The sequence below is a fragment of the Scyliorhinus torazame genome, chromosome 3 (assembly GCF_047496885.1).
Source record: "Scyliorhinus torazame isolate Kashiwa2021f chromosome 3, sScyTor2.1, whole genome shotgun sequence".
NCBI lineage: Eukaryota > Metazoa > Chordata > Chondrichthyes > Carcharhiniformes > Scyliorhinidae > Scyliorhinus > Scyliorhinus torazame.
This window is the reverse complement of record NC_092709.1, coordinates 18,436,116-18,458,385: the sequence shown is the minus strand read 5'-3', so window position 1 is coordinate 18,458,385 and position 22,270 is coordinate 18,436,116. Positions and strand designations below refer to the sequence as shown.

The window sequence follows — 22,270 nt, the reverse complement described above, 5'->3', positions numbered from 1 at the left end:
CTGGGCATTTTGGCACTGCCACCCTAGAACTCTAGCAGTGCCACCCAGGTACCACCCTGGCACTACCAGGGTGACCGAGTGGCACTGTCAGGCTGGTACTTTGCCCGTGCCGGCGATCGGGCCCAGGGGGATGCCATGCCCGTGTGAGGTGGGGTGCAGGGGGCTCGAGGACCCCTTATAGGTGAGTTGGGGCTTTGGGGGGGGTCTGAGGATCGCGCGGGGTGGGGGTGGGGGGTCGGGAAACCAGGGTACCATTCTCCCTTCCTGCACTGAGGAGCTCGACTCATCAAAGCCCCTCAGTGCAGGAATGGCACTGAAGTCTGGACTGAGAGTACACCGAGGCCGCACTGTGGCATCATATCCAGTGTTCCACCGTTAATCCCTCCCAGAACAGACTCTGAATTTTAAAAAATTAAATCGCGGTCACAGGGATTGAAATTGTGCTTGCTGATATTTGTGGCACTCCTGCTTTCGGGTTTTGGCCAAGGGTGGTATTATAACCGGTACAGACCGGAGAAGGCCGAAGGGCCTGTTCCTGTGCTGTGTTGTTCTTTGTTCTTAGTTCCTTCGGCAGCACCTTCCAAACTCGTGACCTCTACCATCCCGAATGACATGGGCAACAGATAGCTGGTAACACCACCACCTGCAAGTTCCCCTCCAAGCCACTCACCATCCTGACTTGGAAATATATCGGCCGTTCCTTCACTGTCACTGGGTCAAAATCCTGGAACTCCCTTGCGAACAGTACTGTGGTGCTCCAACAACACATGGTCTACAGCAGTTCAAGAAGGCAGCTCTTCACCATCTTCTCAAGAGAAATTAGGGGTAGACAATAATTTCCGGTCTCGCCAACGATACCCACCTCCCATGAGTGAAATAGAAGCCCTCATATTTCTCCTTCATTTCAACAAAGTGATTAATGACTCCTCTTCCTGTAGCTTGTATAATCGACACCACAAAGGGCATTTTTCTATTTAATCAACTGTTCTGCACTCGTGTTTCCTGATTCCTTGAGGCAATTAATCAAAGGTCCTAGTTTCACTCGTTCCCTCATATCCCAAGGTAGCACCAATCAGAAAGCAGGTTGAAGCAGTCATCATTCATGTCGCTGCTCTGCATGGGATGCCGCTGCGTTCACAATGACACAATTACTAACGGTGGCCTGTATGTGAAGTGACCAAGCTCTGTGTGAAGGGAAGTGCGAGCACCCCATCCTGATACCAAGTACCGAAAGCTTGAAGTGTTTATGGGACAGTATTTTGGGGAAACTGCTTAAAGCATTCAGGTGAATTTCCTCTGCCACTGCTCACACAGGCTTCACTGAAGAAATCGAGGAATTCGTAACACCCAGACTAACATTTTCTTTGCCATAGAACAGTACAGCACAGAACAGGCCCTTCGGCCCTTGATGTTGTGCCGAGCATTGTCCGAAACCAAGATCAAGCTATCCCACTCCCTGTCCAATAACCGCTTGAAAGTTCCTAAAGTGTCCGACTCCACTATCACAGCAGGCAGTCCATTCCACTCCCTAACCACTCTCTGAGTAAAGAACCTACCTCGGACATCCCTCCTATATCTCCCACCCTGAACCTTATAGTTATGCCCCCTTGTAACAGTTACATCCATCCGAGGAAATAGTCTCTGAACGTCCACTCTATCTATCCCCCTCATCATCTTATAAACCTCTATTAAGTCGCCTATACCATTTTTTTCCTCCAGGTCAAGAGAGAGTTCTTCTAGACTGGAAGGGGGGATTTGGATTTGTTTTATTGTCACGTGTACTGAGATACAGTGAAAAGTATTTTTCTGCGAGCAGCTCAAACAGGTCATTTAGTACGTGAAAAGAAAATATATAATAGGGCAACACAAGGTACATAATGTAAATACATAGACACCAGCATCGGGTGAAGCATACAGGGGTGTAGTATTAATCAGGTCAGTCCATAAGAGGGTCGTTTAGGAGTCTGGTAACAGTGCGGAAGAAGTTGTTTTTGAATTTTTTTGTGCGTGTTCTCAGACTTTTTGGACGGGATTTTCTAAAAATGGGCTAAGTCCCCACGCCGGCGGGAAAACCAGCGCCAACGGCGCCAACGTCAGTGGGCCCCGAAAGTGAGGAATTCTCACTTTCTAGGGGGCTAGGTTGCCGCCGGAGTCGTTCCCGCTGCTCCAGCCGGTGTGAACGGCCGGCATGATCTCGCGCATGCGCGGACCAGCCGGCGTATTTCCGCACATGCGAAGAACGGCCGGCGTATTTCCGTGCAAGCGCAGGGGTTCCCTTCTCCGCGCCGTCCCCACGGAACCAGCCCACCTGCAGATCGGTAGGCCCCGATCGCGGATCAAGCCACCGTGGGGGGGCCCCCTGGGGTCGGATCCCCCCATCCTCCCCCCGCAGGACCGCCCCCGCATACTTACCTGCCAGGTCCCGCCGTGTGTGAGGTGAGTAATTCACGCCGGTGGGATTCGGCAACATTTTACGGCCACTCGGCCCATCGGGGCTCGGAGAATCGCCGGGGGGGGGGGGGGGGGGGGGGGGCACGCGCGCTGTCAACGGCCCCCGACTGGCGTGGCGGGAATCCTGCCGGCCCCCAGAAAACAACGCCAGAGAATAGGGCAGCCGGTGTCGGGGCGGCTGGGTGGGATTCGCGCATCCCCCTGGGGATTCTCCGACCCGGTGCAGGGTCGGAGAATCCCGGCCTTCTCCTGCCCGCTGGAAGAAGTTGGAAGAGTGAGTAAGCCGGGTGGGAGGGGTCTTTGATTATACTGCCCGCTTTCCCCAGGCAGCGGGAGCTGTAGATAGAGTCAATGGATGGGAGGCAGGTTTGTGTGATGGACTGGGCAGTGTTCACGACTCTCTGAAGTTTCTTGCGGTCCTGGGCTGAGCAGTTGCTATACGAGGCTGTGATGCAGCCCGATAGGATGCTTTCTATGGTGCATCTGTAAAAGTTGGTAAGAGTCAATGTGGACATGCCGAATTTCCTTAGTTTCCTGAGGAAGTATAGGCGCTGTTGTGCTTTCTTGGTGGTAGCATCGACGTGGGTGGACCAGGACAGATTTTTGGTGATGTGCACCCCTAGGAATTTGAAGCTGTCAACCATCTCCACCTCGGCCCCATTGATGCTGACAGGGATGTGTCCGGAACTTTACTCATCCACTCGAGGCCGGTTTAGCTCAGTTTGCTGGACAGTTTATTCGTGATGCAGAGCGAGGCCAACAGCGTGGGTTCAATTCCCGTACCGGCTGGGGTTATTCATGAACCCCATAGGGGTTGAATATGAGCCCATGAATATTCATCAAGGGCCTTCTGAACTTGCCCCTTTGCCTGAGGTGTGATGATCCTCAGGTTAGATCACCACCAGTCAGCACCCCCCCCCCCTCAAAGGGGAAAGCAGCCTACGATCATCTGGGACTGTGGCAACTTTACTTTTTCCCATTCAGAGGAAGCGGGATGGGTAGGCAGTCTAAATTGATCTGCTTACTCAAACACCACTTAGACTGTGGGAACTGACCATTCCCTATTTAAATGTGTTTCAAAGGTGCAAGCAGTAAGTACAGCTGGTCCTATCCTTTTGAACATTTACAAGTCTTGGCCAACTTTTATCCCTCAACCAGCCACCACTTTTAAAAACCATCCTGTCGATTATCTGGTCATTTATCTCCTGCATTCTTGTGGGAAGTAGCCGCTGGGGCACCTCATTTGAACAGTGGATCGGACTACTGCCCTTCGCAGACTCTGCAACAAACATTCAGGCCCAAAGCCGGGTGTTTTGGTCAAATAAATTGTTGTATGCTCCGTATGGGTCAGGAGGCTCAGGGATTACCCATGCTCTAGGCAAACACCCCCCCCCCCCCCCCCCCCCCCCCCCCGGTCCAGGTCAATCTGTATTTACTCACCCCATCAGCAATTATCTGCACAGGCTCACCCCGCCCATGCTGCTTTCCTGTGTAGCCCTCCCCACGTCCATCCCTCCCCCCAACCACCTTTGACTCCGCCCACCGATGATAACATCATTCCCATCAGTACCGACCATGGAAATATCCCGGGGATCACACTCTGGGAGGACCGGGGCGGGGGGGTGGGGGGGGGGGTGACCCGCCCGCCCACTCAACTCTCCGAACCCCTGATTTCCAGCCCATGTTAAACTGGGGGGGGGGGGGGGGGGGGGAGGGGGGGGGGGGGGGGAGAAGCAGAGTTGGGGGGGGCCAGGCAAACATAACGGCCTTCCCTTGCTCGCTCCCTATACACTTCAATAATCCATTTCAAAAGTGGCAGCACGGCGGTGCAAGTGGTTAGCACTGCGGCCTCACGGCGCCGAGGTCCCAGGTTCGATCCCGGCTCTGGGTCACTGCCCGTGTGGAGTTTGCACATTCTCCCTGAGTTTGCGTGGGTCTTGCCCCCACAACCCAAAAGATGCGCAGGGTAGGTGAATTGGTCACGCTAAATTGCCCCTTAATTGGAAAAAAATTAATTGGGTACTCTTTAAGTTTAAAAAAATAATAATCCAGTTAAAAAAAAAAACTTAATAATGTATGGGAGTCCTCATCAATACTGGCTTGTGGCACAGAATTCTATAATCTGCTCTGTGAGGGAAGTTCAACAATCCTTCCTGATATCTCTCACGCGTATCTAAAAATTAGTGCTCTCGACCCTACAGCGTGCTTGTACTTCTGGTAACCTAGAGGATTTCTCAGCTGTAGGAACCCTGGTTGGTTTGGTGTGTTGCTATGATCCGATTGCATAGCAAGGATTCAGAAATAGTTTCCCAAGTGTTTGAAAGAGCAGTAAACATGCCTCCTAAAAACAGCTGAGTGCACAGAGGATAAAGGGCAAGATTAATTTCTTTTTGCTTGATGTACTGGCAGTAAGGGTCGATCATTAACTTGCCGCAACCACTAATCTGGTTTACAAAACAGTCAGGGACAAAAGAGGAATTCACAATGTGTTTGGCCAGGGTAGTACCTCAGTATTTTCGACATTTACAGTAATAACAGCACTGCCCCCGCGCCTCAGCATTTTTATTAGCAATAGAAGTGTACCTGCATCTTATAGCAATTATTGATCTTGCTCAAGCCAGGCTTATAAAAAATACCTTGAAGGAATGTTTACCAAAATCAATACCACTTTTGAATAATGTTTTTTTCCCCCCCAAGTCCTATTTTTCTCCAGTTATACCAACAACATTTATTAACAAGAGCATTTAAAACGCTCCACACGGGAAAATGCCTCACATCACCTCGGGGAATGGGGAGAGAGACGAGTGGACAGCAGGCTACCATGAGTGACAGTTTGGAAAAATGGGCTTTGAGAAGGTGCTAAGTAAATGAAAGTTGTTGTTATATTATTCCCCACTGCTACACATGACAAACACACGTACATGCACCCTACGACTCTGGTGTTAGTGTACGCCAACCTACCTTTGCTTTATTATTCATGAAAAACCTTCAGGTGAGGAGAGGAGCAGGGGTCGAGAGGTTTATTATCATAATAATCTCTATTAGTGTCACAAGTAGGCTTCCATTAACACCGCAATGAAGTTACTGTGAAAATCCCCCAGTCACCGCACTCCGGCACCTGTTCGGGTACACTGAGGGAGAATTCAGAATGTCCAATTCACCTAACGTCTTTTGGGGCTTGTGGGAGGAAACCGGAGCACCCGGAGGAAACCCACGCAGACACGGGGAGAACGTGCAGACTCCGCACAGTCAGTGACCCAAGCCGGGAATCGAACCCAGGTCCCTGGCACTGTGAAGCAACAGTGCTAACCACTGTGCTACCATGGAGGGGGCTCCAGGGAGTCGTGTGTGTGTGTGGTTGGAAAACATCCCACAGAGCTTCACAGCACTGTTATCAGACAAAGATTGACACTGAGACAGGAGGTGCTAGCACAAGTGAGTACAGGCTCAGGTGAAGAGCTGAGTGAGGGTCTGAGAAGAGGAGCGATGGAGCAACTCCATGTACAAGTTTGCTGATGACACAACCGTAGTGGGTTTTATCTCGAACAACGATGAGTCAGAGTACAGGAGGGAGATAGCGAACCTAGTGGAGTGGTGTAACAGCAACAATCTCTCCCTCAACATCAGTAAAACTAAAGAGCTGGTCATTGACTTTAGGAAGCGAAGTATCGTATATACTCCTGTCAGCATCAACGGGACCGAGGTGGAGATGGTTGACAGCTTCAAATTCCGAGGAGTGCACAGCACCAACAATCTGTGCTGGTCCTCCCACGTCGACGCTACCACCAAGAAAGCACAACAGCGCCTATACTTCCTCAGGAAACTAAGGAAATTCGGCATGTGCAAATGGACACTTACCAATTTTTACAGACGCACCATAGAAAGCATCCAATCTGGCTGTATCACAGCCTGGTATGGCAGCTGCTTGAGAGTCTTGAACACAGCCCAGTTCATCACACAACCTGCCTCCCAGCCATTGACTCTGTCTACACCTCCCGCTGTCTCGGGAAAGCGGGCAGCATAATCAAAGACCCCTCCCACCTGGGTTATTCTCTCTTCCATCGGGCAGGAGATACAAAAGTCTGAGAACATGCACTGACAGATTCAAAAACAGCTTCTTCCCCACTGTTACTAAACTCCTGAATGACCCTCCTATGGACTGTATAGTGATCTCTTCGCACATCTTCTCGACTGAGTAGTACTGCACTCTGTATGCTTCACCCGATGCTTGTGTCTATGTATTTACATTGTGTACTTATGTCTGTCCTATGGTTTTTCATATATGGAAAGATCTGTCCGGACTGTACGCAGAACAATGCATTTCACTGTACCTCGGTACACGTGACAATAAATCAAATCAAATTTTGGGAGAGAATTCCAGAGCTTGGATCCTCCAGAGTGAAGGCATGGCCACCAAGGATAGAGACTGGGGGGATGCACGAGAGGTCAGAGGTGAAACGGGGCAGGGTTCTTTAATGGTTGTAGAGCTGGAACAGTTACAGAACTGGGGAGGAGTGAGGCCATGGATGGCCCGACTGACAGAAGGAAAATTTAATGCAGGCGATACTGGACTGTGAACTAATCTAGGTCAGTGAGTACAGGGGTGATGGACAGAGAAGGGTGGAGAGATTGTGGGGCCGGGGAATTTGAAATTGAATCCTTTACATGACTGGAAGCTATTGTAGGTTAGCAGAGATGTGAATGATGGCCATGTGGGATTTAATGCACAAGACAATGACAGCGGCTGAGTTTTGGGATCTTGGGAGTTCAACGAGGGTGGAGATTGTTGGATAACGTACGATGATCAGAATGAATTCTAAATCCAGAAAGATCCTCCGGTTCTACCCACTGCTGGAATCGTCCCGGGCGGGACGGATCATTCGATGGACGAGCGAAAGGTTCGTTGACCTTGGGTGGGAATATCTGGTCCTGGGGCGGGTGGGACCAGAAAATCCCACCCATAATTCCGAGAATCCAAGTTTGGAAATGATTATTCCTGGCTAACAATGGACTCCCATAAGTATCTTATAAATCTCATGTTGCAACAAGCCTATCTGCGTGACATGTTTGAAAAGGGAAATCTCAGCAACATACTTGAAGAAAAGTCACATTTAAAAAAAAAAAAAGGCTTGCTGATATTTAATCCTTTCACAAACATAAATCTACTTGATGCAAAAACCCTTTCCAGGATGGCAGCTTTCTATACTTAGACTTAAACTATATTGGGCGATGATTCAGTCAACTGCTTCACACTGGCACAGCTTTCTGTCAACAACTCTTATCAGGCTGTGTTATATACAGAATAAGCATCAACTTAACCGAAAGCTGACTGCTCCAAACATTCGGCAATATGGGAGTTGTTTTTTATCTGTTTCTGGTGTTGCAGAGGACCAGAGTATATAGAATAGGGACTGTTGGACATCTGACTCAATTAAAACTATCAGCAATTTCACATTTTCCATTATTCCCAGACTAGTCTTGGATCATCTGGTTGCTTTAGGTGAACTTTAATAAGGAGATCAATTAAATCTGCTGGGAGGATCTCATCTCATTTTGAATCTTAAAGAAGGAACACAAGCAAAAGATTCTGGAAGCATTCAGGGGGTCAGCAACAGCAGAGAGAGTGGCGTTTGATGAATGTGACCACTTCACCTGAATGCGGGCAAAGAACAGATGGACATCAATGAAAAAAAGAGAGACAAAACACACACGCAACAAATACACATGTACACAAATACACACATACACACAAATACACAGGCACAAACACACAAACAAATACACATACACACAAATACACACATACACAAATACACACATGCACAAACACACAAACAAATACACACAGGCACAAACACACAAATGCAAATACACACAGGCACAAACACACAAACAAATACACACATCCGCAAATACACACAGGCACAAACACGCAGACACAAACACACAGGCACACGTACACAAATACACACAGGCACAAACACACAAATACACAGGCACAAACACACAAACAAGAACACATACACACAAATACACACAGGCACAATCACACAAACAAATACACACATACACAAATACACAGGCACAAACACACACAAATGCACAAATAAACACAGACAAGACAAACAAGTACACATACACAAATACACACAGGCACAAACACACAAACATATACAAATACACACAGGCACAAACACACACAAATGCACAAATAAACACATACAGACATAAGACAAACAAGTTCAGTTATCATGTTACCGTTTTTGTTGATTTGTAAGGGGGGAAAATTGTGTTTGAAAACTTTAATAAAATATATATTTTTTTAAAAATAAGACAAACAAGTACACATACACAAATACACACACTCAGACACAAATGCACATATACAAACACAAATCAACAGACACAAATACACACAGAAATTCACAGACACAAACAAATGTACAAACACATACACACACAGACAAACAAACACACACACACAACTACACACAAAAACACATGATGACAAATACACACAAACCAATACTCACATATACATACGTACAGGGATTGATCCAATTGCCACACTGCGCCTGAAGGTCAGCTCGCCGCGGTGCAGCATGGCTGATAAAAGCCACGAGACCCCACTCCCGGGATCTATCCGGCCCACAACACCTTGCAAGATCTAACGCGATCTTGCGAGATGTTGCATTGTGAATCCCGCCCATTGCGGGCGGTATTACTTTTTGGCAAATCTGCATATTAAAGCGAGATAGCTGTACACTTTATTGTGCAGATTCCCAGGGTACCTGAAGCTTTGGGATCAATCGCCTTCGCCTCAGAGGCCTCGGGCCAGCGCCGTTTGGTACTAGTCTCCACAAATGGGGACCAGACGGAATGACACTCGTGGAGGTCTCCCAGGGGATCAGTGGTTCCCAGCTACATGCCCTTTGGGGAGGGTGGTTCCCTGGCATGGATGGTGCCAACTGGGCACCCTGGCAATGCCAGCCTGTCACCTTGGCAGTGCCACCTGGGTGCCAGCCTGGCATGGCCAACATGCTGAGGTGGCACTACAAGCTGGAATGGTCACTGCTAGGGTGCCATGTTGGCACTGCCAAGGTGCCACAGTGGCACCTTTTGCACAGACGGGTTTGGGCGCCCTGCATGCAAGGTGCGGGGGATGGCTGGGGACTCTCCCATAGTGCGTCCGAGTTGGATGGTGTCGGACGTTGCTTTGGTAACCTCGGGACGCCATTTTAAGTTCCGGCGAGCTAACCTCCTCAGAGTAGAAAACGGTGCTATGTGCGGCCTCGGCCGCGCGTTCCCCGCTGAGGCGCCTATATAACGTGAGTCGCATTGTATAGCCATGTGTTTCACGGTGCTGCGAGTGCCGGGAAATATGCGGCTAAACGCGCTCGCTTTGGACTTTGTTCCCAATTAGTTGAATCGTGCCCTCACAATCAAAGACACACAAACCGATGCGCAGACACAAATGGGTACTACCACACACACACAAACAATTTTTAAAAACTTAATTCTTGGGATGTGGCATTGCTGGCGAGGCCAGCATTTGTTGGCCAATTCAAATTGGTAAGATACCTTCTTGAACCGCTGCAGTCCATATGTGTAGGTACACCCAAAGCGCTGTTAGGGAGGGGGTTCCAGGATTTTGACCCAACGACAGTAAGTGAACGACGATATATTTCCAAGTCAGGGTGGTGTGTTGGTTGGTTGGAGGGGAACCTCCAGGTTCCCATGTGTCCGTTGCTCTTGTCCTTCTAAATGGTAGTGGTTGTGGGTTTGGAAGATGCTGTCTGAGGAGGTAGTGGATGGTACACACTGCTGTCACTGTGCATTGCTGGTGGAGGGAGTGAATGCTTGCGGAAGGGGTAGCAATCAAGCAGCCTGCTTTGTCCTGCATGGTGTCGAGCTTCTTGAATTGTTGCAGCTGCACTCATCCAGGAAAATGGAGAGTATTCCATCACACTGCTGACTTGTGCCCCTTGTGGATGGCGGACAGACTTTAGCGGGGGGGGGGGGTCAGGAGGTGAGATACTCACCGCATGATTCCTAGCCTCTAACCTGCCCTGTAAGCCACAGTATTTATACAGTTCAGTTTCTGGTGGTCAACGGTAACCCTCAGGTCGTTGATAATAGAGGTGATGGTTAGATTGTCTCTGGTTGGAGATGGTCATTACCTGGCACTTGTGTGGTGCGAATGTCACTTGCCATTTGTCAGCCCATGTCTAGATATTGTCCAGGTCTTGCTGCATTTGGGCAGGGACTGTTTTCGAATCTGAGAAGTTGTGAATGGTGCTGAACATTGAACATTCCCACTACTGACCTTGTGATGGAGGGAAGATTATTGATGAAGCAACTGAAGATGCCTGATCCTGGGACACTACCCTGAGGAGCTCAGGTACACACGTATACAAATAGATATACACACATAAATACAGAAGCATATACACACATACAAACAGATACACACACAAACAAATACACACATAGACAACTAAATATATACACACACACATACATACAAATACACACGCTGATACACACACATATACATGACACACAAACATATAAAAAATGTTTGAAAAACGGTGCACTAGGAAAGGAGACAATTAGCTGTATACATGTTAGGTGTCCTGACTCAATGGTAGTGTGGTACCTTGGGAACAGGCAAAGTTCGTTACTGTAAGAGGTTGTTCAATCCCTTCAGAGTCACCAAAGAAAAACAGTCGGTAACCCCCCTGACCCCCCGACGCCACCCCCCCCCCCCCCCCGACCCCTCCACCCACTAGTTGTTTCTGTCACATCACCAATTAGATTCCCGCCTCAAACAAAATTATGACGACTTCCTGATTCCCATCAGGGGCAGTTTCAGGACTTGAAAATTAATCTGCCTCCTGACGCTCGCCCACTCTGTGAAAATGAGGTTTGGGGCTGGTAAATACAGACAGCAATGCTTCTTAGGAAAAAACGGCATCTTTCCTAAGCATTGATGGCTGGCTTATTCTGTGATAACTAATTGAAAGGAACGATTTATTAAATGTCAACCATCTCCAATTATTGCTGTCCAGCATTGTATATCGAAGCACAAATTTGATGGTGTGTTTATTCGAAATAGCTGACGTACGCAGGGCCTAGATAACGGTGTATTGGGTTACCAGCTCCAATGTCAACAGTCTCGGTACAAAGAGATTTACACCCCTGTGTAAAGGCAGCTAATCTTGGGGTAGATGATTACGTTAGTCTTGAAGTTAACTTCTTCGAGGCATTTCATTTCTCATGAGACAAGAGGGTATTGCAGGTGTGGGAGGCAGTGTGTATGTGTGTGTGTGTGTATGGGCGGGGGGGGGGGGGGTCAAGTGGAGAACGGTAGCTGTAGTCACCTGTCTCTCAGTGGTTGAATGCCACAGCTTCCATTGCAGATGTTGGGCACCTACCAGTCTGACCATCAAGGGACCCACACAGTAAGTTTGAATAATTAAGTGGCCACTTTATCACTGACACGCACCAGTGTGTATCGTACACTGGAGACCCAACCACTGCGATAAGTAGGCGCAGTTAAGTCTGAATGCTCGGAATACCATTCTATTTTTAGCTTTCAGCTGCCGTGGTGCCTTTTACATTAATGCAGTCACATAAATAAACAAGGATTCATGCTCTGCCTCTTTCACTATGGGCGGTAAATACTAATCGGTTGCTGCCACCTGAAAGGTACGCACAAATGCAGTGGACAGGTACACAGCGTACCTGCAAACGTGATTTAAAGTAAGGCAAGCCCCGGCTTGCCCTCGGTCAAGTCGGTACGATACCAATCTCCGTTCTGCACGGGAGCCAGGGATGGAAAGGGTGACCGTAAAACAACTGGAGCATCGGTGCAAAAACAGCTTTTTGTTCATCTTGCGCACTTCTCATGAACGAGCCTGGGACAGCCAGATGGGGAACTGAACACTTGGCCAAGGAGACAGGCATGAGCAGATTGCAATCAAAGGAACCAAAACTGGTACTGGTCCAAACTGGAGTCCGGTTTTACTGTGTACAAGACCAGTCTGGACCAGTGCCAGCCAACTCCCAAGTTAGACTGGTTTTTCGTTCTGGGCACCAATTCAGCTAATAAGATGGACGGTTTAGTTTAGACGAGGAGAATGGAAGCCAGGGTTTAAGAAGGGATGTCTCAACAACAGGGAGGCGAAGTTGGTCAGTATTAGATGCGGATAAATGCAGAAAAGATTTCAAACAACGAGTCAGAGCACAGGAGGGAGACAGAAAACCGAGTGGAGTGGTGCAACGCCAACAATCTCTCCCTCAATGTCAGTAAAACTAAGGAGCTGGTCATTGACTTCAGCAAGCAAAGTCCTGTACACATTCCTGTCAGCATCAACGGGGCCGAGGCGGAGATAGTTGACAGTTTCAAATTCCTCGGTGTGCACATCACCAACAATCTGTCCTGGTGAAAGGTTGACACTACGACCAAGAAAGCACAACAGCACCTACACTTCCTCAGGAAACTAAGGAAATTCGGCACGTCCACATTGACTCCTACCAATTTTTACAGATGCACCACAGAAAGCATCCTATCTGGCTGCATCACAGCCTGGTATTATTTTCTATTCATAAATTTAGAGTACCCAATTCTTTTTTTTTCCAATTAAGGGGCAATTTAGCGTGGCCAATCCACCTAACCTGCACATCTTTGGGTTGTGGGAGTGAAACCCACGCAGACATGGGAGAATGTGCAAACTCCACACGGACAGTGACGCAGGGCCGGGATCCGAACCCGGGTCCTCAGTGCCGCAGTCCAGAGCCGCAAGCTGCCCCATTGCAGCCTGGTATGGCAACTGCTCGGCCAAAGGCCGTAAGAAACTACAGAGAGTCGTGAACACAGCCCAGTCCATCACGCGAACCTGCCTCCCACCCATTGACTATCTACACCTCCCGCTGCCTTGGGAAAGCGGGCAGCATAATCAAAGACCCCTCCCACCCGGGTTATTCTCTATTCCATCGGGCAGAAGATATAAAAGTCTGTGAACACGCACTGACAGATTCAAAAACAGCTTCTTCCCCGCTGTTACCAGACTCCTGAATGATCCTTTTGTGGACTGAACTGATCTCTCCACACATTTCGTTACAGTTGTAGCATTATTTTCCCTATGCTTCACCCAATGTCTATGTCTTTACATTGTGTATTTATCGTATGTCGTATGTTTTTCATGTATGGAGCGATCTGCCTGGACTGTACGCAGAGCAATACCTTTCACTGTACCTCGGTACACATGACAATAAATCTAAATCTAAAAAGCTCTTGGCAATAGAAAATCAATTAAGAAGTTACATTCACTGCCTCGGAGGCAGGCACAATGTTGCAATCTACACAGTACGTTGCAGTAAAGCCAACGAGGCCTCTGGGACAGCAGCAGCCAAACCTGTGAAGTCCGCCACCTAGAAAGGGCAGTGGGCGCAGCACCTCCCAGCCACACACCATTCTGACCCGGAAATATATCACCATCCACTGGCGCTGGGGTCAAAATCCTGGAACTCCCTCCCTAACAGCACTGTGGGTGTACCTCCACCACATAAGACTGCAGCACGTGACTCACCACCACCTTCTCAAGGGCAATGAGGGCTGGGCAATAAATCGCTTGGTATGGCAACTGCTCGGCCCAAGAGCGCAAGAAACTGCAGAGTGTGGTGAACTCAGCCCAATGAATCACACAAGCTGGCCACCCTCACATTGATTCTGTCTACACCTCCCGCTGCCTCAGGAAGGCAGACAGCATTATCAGAGACCCCGCCCACCCAGACTTTGTCCTCTTCCATACCCTTCCATCAGGCAGAAGATACAGAAGTCTGAAGACCCGCACATCCAGACATAGGAACAGCTTCTTCCCCACAGCTGCTAGACTCCTCAACGACTCTCCCTCGGACTGATCTGTTCCCTGTAAGAACACTATTCACGACGCCCTATGCTGCTCTTGTTCATGTATTTGCTTTGTTTGGCCCTTGTTCCGCACTTTAACCAATCACTATTTGTCAATGTACTTTGTCGATTATTCTTTTTGTCAACTGTGTACGTTCCCTTGGCCGCAGAAAAATACTTTTCACTGTACTCGGTACATGTGGCAATCAATCAATCAATCAAATAGTGGCCTAGCCAGCGACGATCATATACAGGCTGCACATATCTACGCGAGAAATTTCCTCTGCTTTATCATTTAGTTGGCGAACCTTCACACAAGAGACAGATCGAGCTCAGGGACCAGAGTGAAAAATCACTGGGACTGTTTCTTTTGTCCTTTTCCTTGAACATTTCTCTCTACAGAAACGAAGATACTGAAAATGGGAAATAAAGGCTATCTGATTGACAGTCAAGCATCGTCCAATTGAGTAGTGAGCCTTTTTGCTTTCCAATTATTGTAGCAAGGCAGTAACGTCACAAGGACGGATGTGTTTAATCATTTGATTAAACCTCCAGGAATACATTTAATCATGGTTGACAACCCTATCTACAGGTGTCATCAATATAGCAACTGCGATTAGCCCCTGCATGTTTGAAGGAAAATACATTTTGTCTAAATAGAAAAATAAGTCAGCAGCATATACACCGACTGACTCTTTCACCCTGAAATCCCACCCGGCTTAAAGGTCAAAACCTCCCACCTTGAATTGAAAACATTGTTGAGAAATGCCCAGAAATACTCTGACGTGACCACTGACCTGCTGTTTATCTCCAGGTCCTTTATACTGGATTCCAGTTCCTCGGAAGACTCCATCTCCTCTAGGCTGGGGCTTTTGGCGGGCTGCGTCCAGACGGAGTACGGAGTTCCACTCGAGTACTCGGGCTGTGGCACGAGGAAAGCCCCAGGGCTGCCTTCGGGTCTTGTCTTTTTGGTCTAGAACAGGGAGACAGTTAAAGTACAAACCATTCAGAATTGGCCAGTCACATGGAACTAGAACCAGCACACTCACTCCGCACCTCCCAGACTAGAGACGGTGTAGTCAAAAAGTCCCGTGATAATTTGCAAATATGACTTTAAAGTCCTGATTAAGTTGTCTCTGTGCGGGTTACCGAGAAGCAGTGTGCAGTTGTTGAGTTTTAGGTGCTGGCAAGGAGTATTATCTGTGCAGATTTTGTTGTGGCTAAGGCCAGGGAGTTAGCTCCAGTTCATGACAGAAGACATTTTGGATTTTGATCCAGTTTTGTTTTGCCTGCTGATCCAATACCGGAGCATTAGAACCAGGAACGGGACAATCTCTATTCATTCTGCCGTTAGTCACACCTTTGATGCCCTTGCCTTACAAGAGTCTATTGATCTCTCTTGATAGCTCCAGCTGAGCGAGAATCCACAGCCTTTTAAGAGGAGAGACATCCACAGCTCCACTACCCCTCTTTCTGGGTGACGGCAATTCTGATATTTCACTTCCGAATGGTCTGGCTCCAATTTTAAGCCTTACACCCACATTCCGGAATCCTCCATCAGAGGAACTAGTCACGGTGGCACAGTGGTTAGCACTATGGCTTCACAGCGCTAGGGTCCAAGGTTCGATTCCTGGCTTGGGTCACTGTCTGTGCGGAGTCTGCACGTTCTCCCCGTGTCTGCGTGGGTTTCCTCCGGGTGCTCCGGTTTCCTCCCACAAGTCCTGAAAGACGTGCTTGTTAGGTGAATTGAATATTCTGAATTCTCTCTCCATGTACCCGAACAGGCGGCGGAATGTGGCGACTCGGGGCTTTTCACAGTAACTTCATTGCAGTGTTAATGTAAGCCTACTTGTGGCAATTAAGATTATTATATGTCTCTCTGCATCTACCCTGTTGAATCCCTCAGTAATTTTAAACACTATGGGTAACACATCCCTCAAACTTCTAAACATACATTTTTGCAATCTGGCTTTCAAGATTTAATTCTTTAAGCCTTGGATAACTTTGGTGATGCAAAGAATTCTAGTCACTGGTGGACCTCTCATGCCATTACAGGTGGCCAGTGAATCTGGATCTGGTCTTCAACACGTCAAAGTCCCAGGAGAGATCATCCCATTTCACGCAACGCTAGGGACTCTATTCCATTCCACTCTGCTCCACCCTGCGTCTCTCACCCTGGTTTTCTCTCCTTTGCGAAGCCTTCCCCACGGGGCTTTGGCACAGCACGATGGGCCGAATGGTCTCAAGTCTGATACATTAGCAGTTCAGGATGTTCCAAACTAAACTGCCCCTTGAACAAATAGGTGGTGCTCACGGGAGCTTGTATTTCACTCAGTGCAAAGAACATTGAGAGTATAGAAGTGAATCATTATCAAGTTGAATTTTTCTTGATAAGTCACGATGTGCAGTGATCGGAATGTGTGGAATTGTGTAAATAGCACCACCCATAATGATGATGTAAGGCAACACATGGCCACAAGTCGATGGGGAGAATATACTGAGCTTTAGGCGAGTAACATCTCGTCTGTATATAGTTCAGCTGTATCCAATAAACCAGTTATTGTTTAGACATACCAATATCTCAGCAATTATTCCTCAACTAGACCAACCAACATATTTTTTTTATTTGCTCACGGGACGTGGGCATCGCAGGCTGTGCCAGCATTTATTGTCCATCCCTAATTGCCCTTGAGGAGGCAGTTAAGAGTCAGCCACATTGCGGTGGGTCTGGAGTCACATGTAGGCCAGACCAGGTGAGGGAGGCAGATTTCCTTCCCGAAAGGACTTTAGTGAACCAGATGCGTTTTTACAACATGGTTTCATGGTCATCATTAGACTTTTAATTCCAGATTTTTATTGAATTCAAATGTCACCACCTGTCGTGGTAGGATTTGAACCTGGGACCCCAGAGCATTCTGGGTCTCTGGATTACTAGTCCAGTGACAATACCACTATGCAACTGCCTCTCCATATACCACCGCCTCAACATACAACAGAATTCACAGCTGCCCAGAGAGAGAATTACAGATTTTCCTTTGTGTGAAGAAGTGTTTCCCGATTTAGACATAGAATTTACAGTGCAGAAGAAGGCCATTCGGCCCATCGAGTCTGCACCGGCTCTTGGAAAGAGCACCCTACTTAAGCCCCCACCTCCACCCTATCCCCGTAACCCCATCTAACGTAAGGGCAATTTGGCATGGCCAATCCACCTAACCTGCACATCTTTGGACTGTGGAAGGAAACCGGAGCACCCGGAGGAAACTCACGCAGACAAAGGGAGAACGTGCAGACTCCGCAGTCACCCGAGGCTGGAGTTGAACCCAGGATCCTGGAGCTGTGAGGCAGCAGGGCTAACCACTATGCTACCATGCTGCCTTCAATTTCCTTCCTGAATAACCCTCCTCTAAGATTATTTATTCTTACTCAGGGACACCCTATCAAATAATATTTTAAACACTTTAGTCAAATCACACCTATAGTCCAGCGAATAGAAGCCAAGTTTATGTAACCTGTTCCCATAATTTAATCATAACCCTCAGTATCATTCTTGGCATGCTTTAGAAATAATACTAATTTGGCCCTGCCCTGAACACTTGTCTCAAAATAAAATGTGCTGCGCCTCTTGGTATGCATCACACATGTGCCTGCACCCACATATAAACATACACACACACGTGCACACAAATAGATACACATATGCATACATAAATACTCAGACATACACATTAACGCGTGCATGTATACAGATCATGTGCATGATCACACATCATACACACACAGATACAGACAAGCGCAGGCAGACAGACACACATATGCAGATCCAGACATGCGCACACATCTGGACACCTTCCCCCACCCCCACCTTTTTAACAAGTTGCAAATAAATTAACAAGACTAGCAGGCACTAGCAATTAACCTTTTCTTCTTAAAGGTTTGATTTTTATACATGAACACGTGCATGTATACAGATCATGTGCATGATCACATATCATACACACACAGACAAGCACATATATTTGAGCTCAGTGAACAGCAGATATATTTGAGCTGAGTGAGTGAGTGATCGATCATGGCTGTGCTCTGAATGAAACATTCTGCACATAAATTCATCTTTCTGATATGGGAAAGTGCAGGTTTGAAATTCTGGGCTCCCTCCATGTTATTTTGGCAATACAATCCTCAAAAACAGCTCCACACATTCACACTGGACACAGGTCTGTTCTCTGGACTCGTGCAAAATGAAACCCCCAAACTAGAAGTGTCTTTCCCCCCAACATTGTGAACTGGAGTAAGAATCACTCAACTAAAAAAGTGAAGACATTGACACACACTTGACAGCAGCCCAGACTGCACTTGTGCAAATAGAAGCAGAGTCAATGGGCGAGATTTTCCAGTTCCAACACCTGCCTAAAGTCAACAAACATTTGGCTGCTCTCCAAGATTTCCTGCCCTACCTGCGCCTATTCCCACCACAGGCATGACCGTAAAATTCCAGCGTTTCTGGTTAATGACCTTTCGTCAAGACTGTCACAGCTGAAAAAAGGAGACATGTTGAAGCTTTTCATATTGTACTCATTCGCAAGAACACCAGGGTAAGGGAAAAACAACAATTTCTACTGTGTGAGTAGAAAACGCTGATTGGTTGGCAAGTGGACTTTGATTGGTTGGGGTACTGCCATGGAGAGTGCACCAGTTGATAGTGACGGACAGTTAACTGCCAAGAATTATTTGAAATTTAAATCCGGCAGCTTGACCCTGATTGATCAAGGCATTGCATTGAGGAACACGTTAGCAAATGGCTGTCACTTATTTTATTTAGCCAAGACAGGCATCTTCTTTCAGTCTGCAAAGTGCAGGTCCTGTGTATTAATATGTATAGCTTCCAGTATTCGCAACTGTGTCAAACTGTGAGGCCGACTGACAATCCTGAATCGGTTGGCAGCATAATTCTTAGCTCACTGAGGACTATTTGGCAAATGCTGTTCAATTGCAGAATCACGTCTAATGTGTTTAGAATTTTGCAAGGATGGGATGGTTGGCTAGGGTCTCTACCTTACCGATCGCAAACAGCAGTTGGGACATGCTGTCTGGTTCAATCTGGAAATCTTTGGGATCTACCACCCACCGACCCAGCATCACACTGGCACTGAAATTCATATACCGCATTATGACATATTACCACAGAATTGTCAGAATGAGGGGTGATTTTTACTGACCTGACTCGTAGGGAGCGGGTGGATCAGCATGTTGTGGGGAACCCACAATTTGGAATTTCTCCCACATGCCGGGTCCGTGATTGGTTCACCGGCTTGCAGTCCAGCCTGATTGACAGCTTATTGAGCAGGGTATAGGGAGGGGCGGTTAGGGGGATGGGGGGGCGGGGGGGGGGGGTGCTGCCAATCCCATGATCAGAGGAAGGGAAGGGGAGAATTCGGCGGTCTTGACAGAAGGGATTCCGAGACCCCGGGTTTGGTGGTAGTGGGAGGTCCGGTGAAGGAAACACCAGTAAAACGTGGAAATTAATGGTGTCCGGAAAGCCTGTCTAAACTGGCCTTGTGCAGGTTAGCATGGAACACCAGTATTACTGGTGCGGGTATTACTAACTTATACTGGGATTCAAAAATTTTAAATTGTTTTTTTCCTCCAAGGTTGGGGGGGGGGGGGGCAGGGGAAAGGTCATGGTGTGGGTGGAGGGATGTGGGGCAAGGAGAGGGGAGGCCTACTCAAAGGGATAATCAATTAATGGGTGGCACTGTAGCACAGTGGTTAGCACTGTTGCTTCACAGCGCCAGGATCCCAGGTTCAATTCCCGGCTTGGGTCACTGTCTGTGTGGAGTCTGCACGTTCTCCCTGTGTCTGCATGGGTTTCCTCCGGGTGCTCCGGTTTCCTCCCACAATTCCCGAAAGATGTTCTTGTTAGGTGAATTGGACATTCTGAATTCTCCCTCCGTGTACCCAAACAGGTGCCTGAATGTGGCGACTAGGGGATTTTCACAGTAAATTCATTGCAGTGTTAATGTAAACCTACTGGTGACAATAAAGATTGTAATTATTATACTCGCAGAGGTTTCTCAGATAGACATTTAGTCCAGCAGGTAGATGTGAAGCTATTTAATCCACCAAGCCCTTCCTGAATGAAGCTACCAGTTTCTGCGATGCTCAGGAAGTCCGACCAACAGCAGCTAAACCTGAAAACCCGTGTGGTATTTAAAGTTCCAGACAGTCACCGTGGGTCTGGGTCAACACCTGCCCACCGTCTGGCCTCAGTTAAAGCTGTGAGTAGGCCGGTTGGAGGTGGGTCTGGCCGGAGGAAGCCGGTTTCTCGGACTTTAACCTTCCGCTAACTCTTGTTTCTCTGTCTGAGGTGATACCTGACCTGCCGAGTGTTTCCAGCATTTTTTTTTTGTTTCAGATTTCCAGCAGCCACAGTGTTTGGCTTTTGGAGGAGTATCTGAACTTCACCGTGGTGCTCAGGGAGAGAAGCCGATGTTCACCAGGAGCTTGGGGCAGAATCAGATTGAGTTGGTAAATGGCTTCACACGGCGAAGATTTTTCTCCCTAATTCACTGAAATGGAGAGGGTTGTTCAACTGGTCAGCCCCGTCACCATGAGCCCATTTCTCACCACTGGACTCTTCGCAGGGCCGAATCTTCCAGTCTCCAGATTGTCCGAGAGTGAAGATATCCGGACTCTGTGGTAGTCCTGACATGTAGACCTACGTGGAAATTGCCCAGGAAGTTTAAACTTCCAATGATCAATTCCTCTGTTCCTGGGCACCCTCCACAAATGTCTCCGACTCAGAGTTAGAATCAGAGGGAGATATGTAATACTTACAGATTAAAACTTATTCTAACAGGTTAACTCCACAATTTGCCTTCACTTCTCCCAATCACCATCCAATTACTCGGTCCCTGAAAACCCCACCAAACCCCCACAACCCGATTGCCCCCCGACCACCCGACTACCCACTGACCACCCGACTACCTCTCTGCGCACCGAACCACCCCCGACCAATCAACACTTCCCCGACTACTCGACTACCCAACTACCCTCTGATCACCCAACTACCTCATTGACCACTCAACTATCCCCAATTACTCCCAACCACCTCCCAAAATAACGCTATTGCCCCTGACCAAATCAGACTAGCCCCCTGAAAACCTGACCAGCTCCTGGCGTAACATGGCCACCCCTCTTCTGATCCAACTACCTCCCCAACACCGCCTGACTACGCCCTCCAACCCGACCTAATTACATCCCAACCGGACTACCTCCCACCACATGACTATCCACTCACGCACCTACCACCTGCACACTCTGCCCACTCTACCCACCTACCCGTTCACCGATTCTGTTACTAATATTCTAAGACTGGACCTTTAAGCTTACGGTACAGCAGCGAAAGATGGGCGTGTCCCGTTTTGCCCTGCCTCTACTCTACTCTGATGGAGTCCCCTGAGGGACAATGCACAGCGCATTTCTTTGACAATTGGGATCAGAAGATTCCAGAAGAAATGCGCAGCCGTGTCGGTTCGGGAGAATCCCCGCGGGCAGCAGCGATCTGCTCAGCACTGCCAACTGTTGGGGAGATTCAGGCCATTACTACCGTATTGCAGAGTCACTGCAGCAAAGAAGGAAGCTATTCGGCCCATCGACTCGGTACTGGTGAAGCTTAATTCCAGCCTTTTGAACTTGCACAAAACACAAACATGTTTCCTCGTAAAGGACGCCATCATTTCGTTTTACAAGTGGGAGTCACCCCCCCCCCCTTCCCCCGCTCTGATTGGACGTAATGCTGAAAGTGTCACGACATGACACCTCCAACCGCCCCACACAGCCTTTAGCCAGAAGCCCCCCCCCCCCACCCACCCAAACCCCACCACCCCCAATATTGGTATAACTAAT

At 48.1% G+C, this 22,270-nt stretch overlaps 1 protein-coding gene across 3 annotated transcripts in view; it reads right to left on the bottom strand.

The window, feature by feature from the left end:
* The window catches only part of fam13a (family with sequence similarity 13 member A), a 299,844-nt gene that overhangs the window by 152,617 nt on the left and 124,957 nt on the right, over nt 1-22,270 (bottom strand). For all 3 annotated transcript variants that reach the window (XM_072495341.1, XM_072495343.1, XM_072495342.1), the window contains one exon: nt 15,163-15,338. In XM_072495341.1, the coding sequence (XP_072351442.1) occupies nt 15,163-15,338 (176 nt within the window). The remainder of the gene's footprint in view (nt 1-15,162; nt 15,339-22,270) is intronic.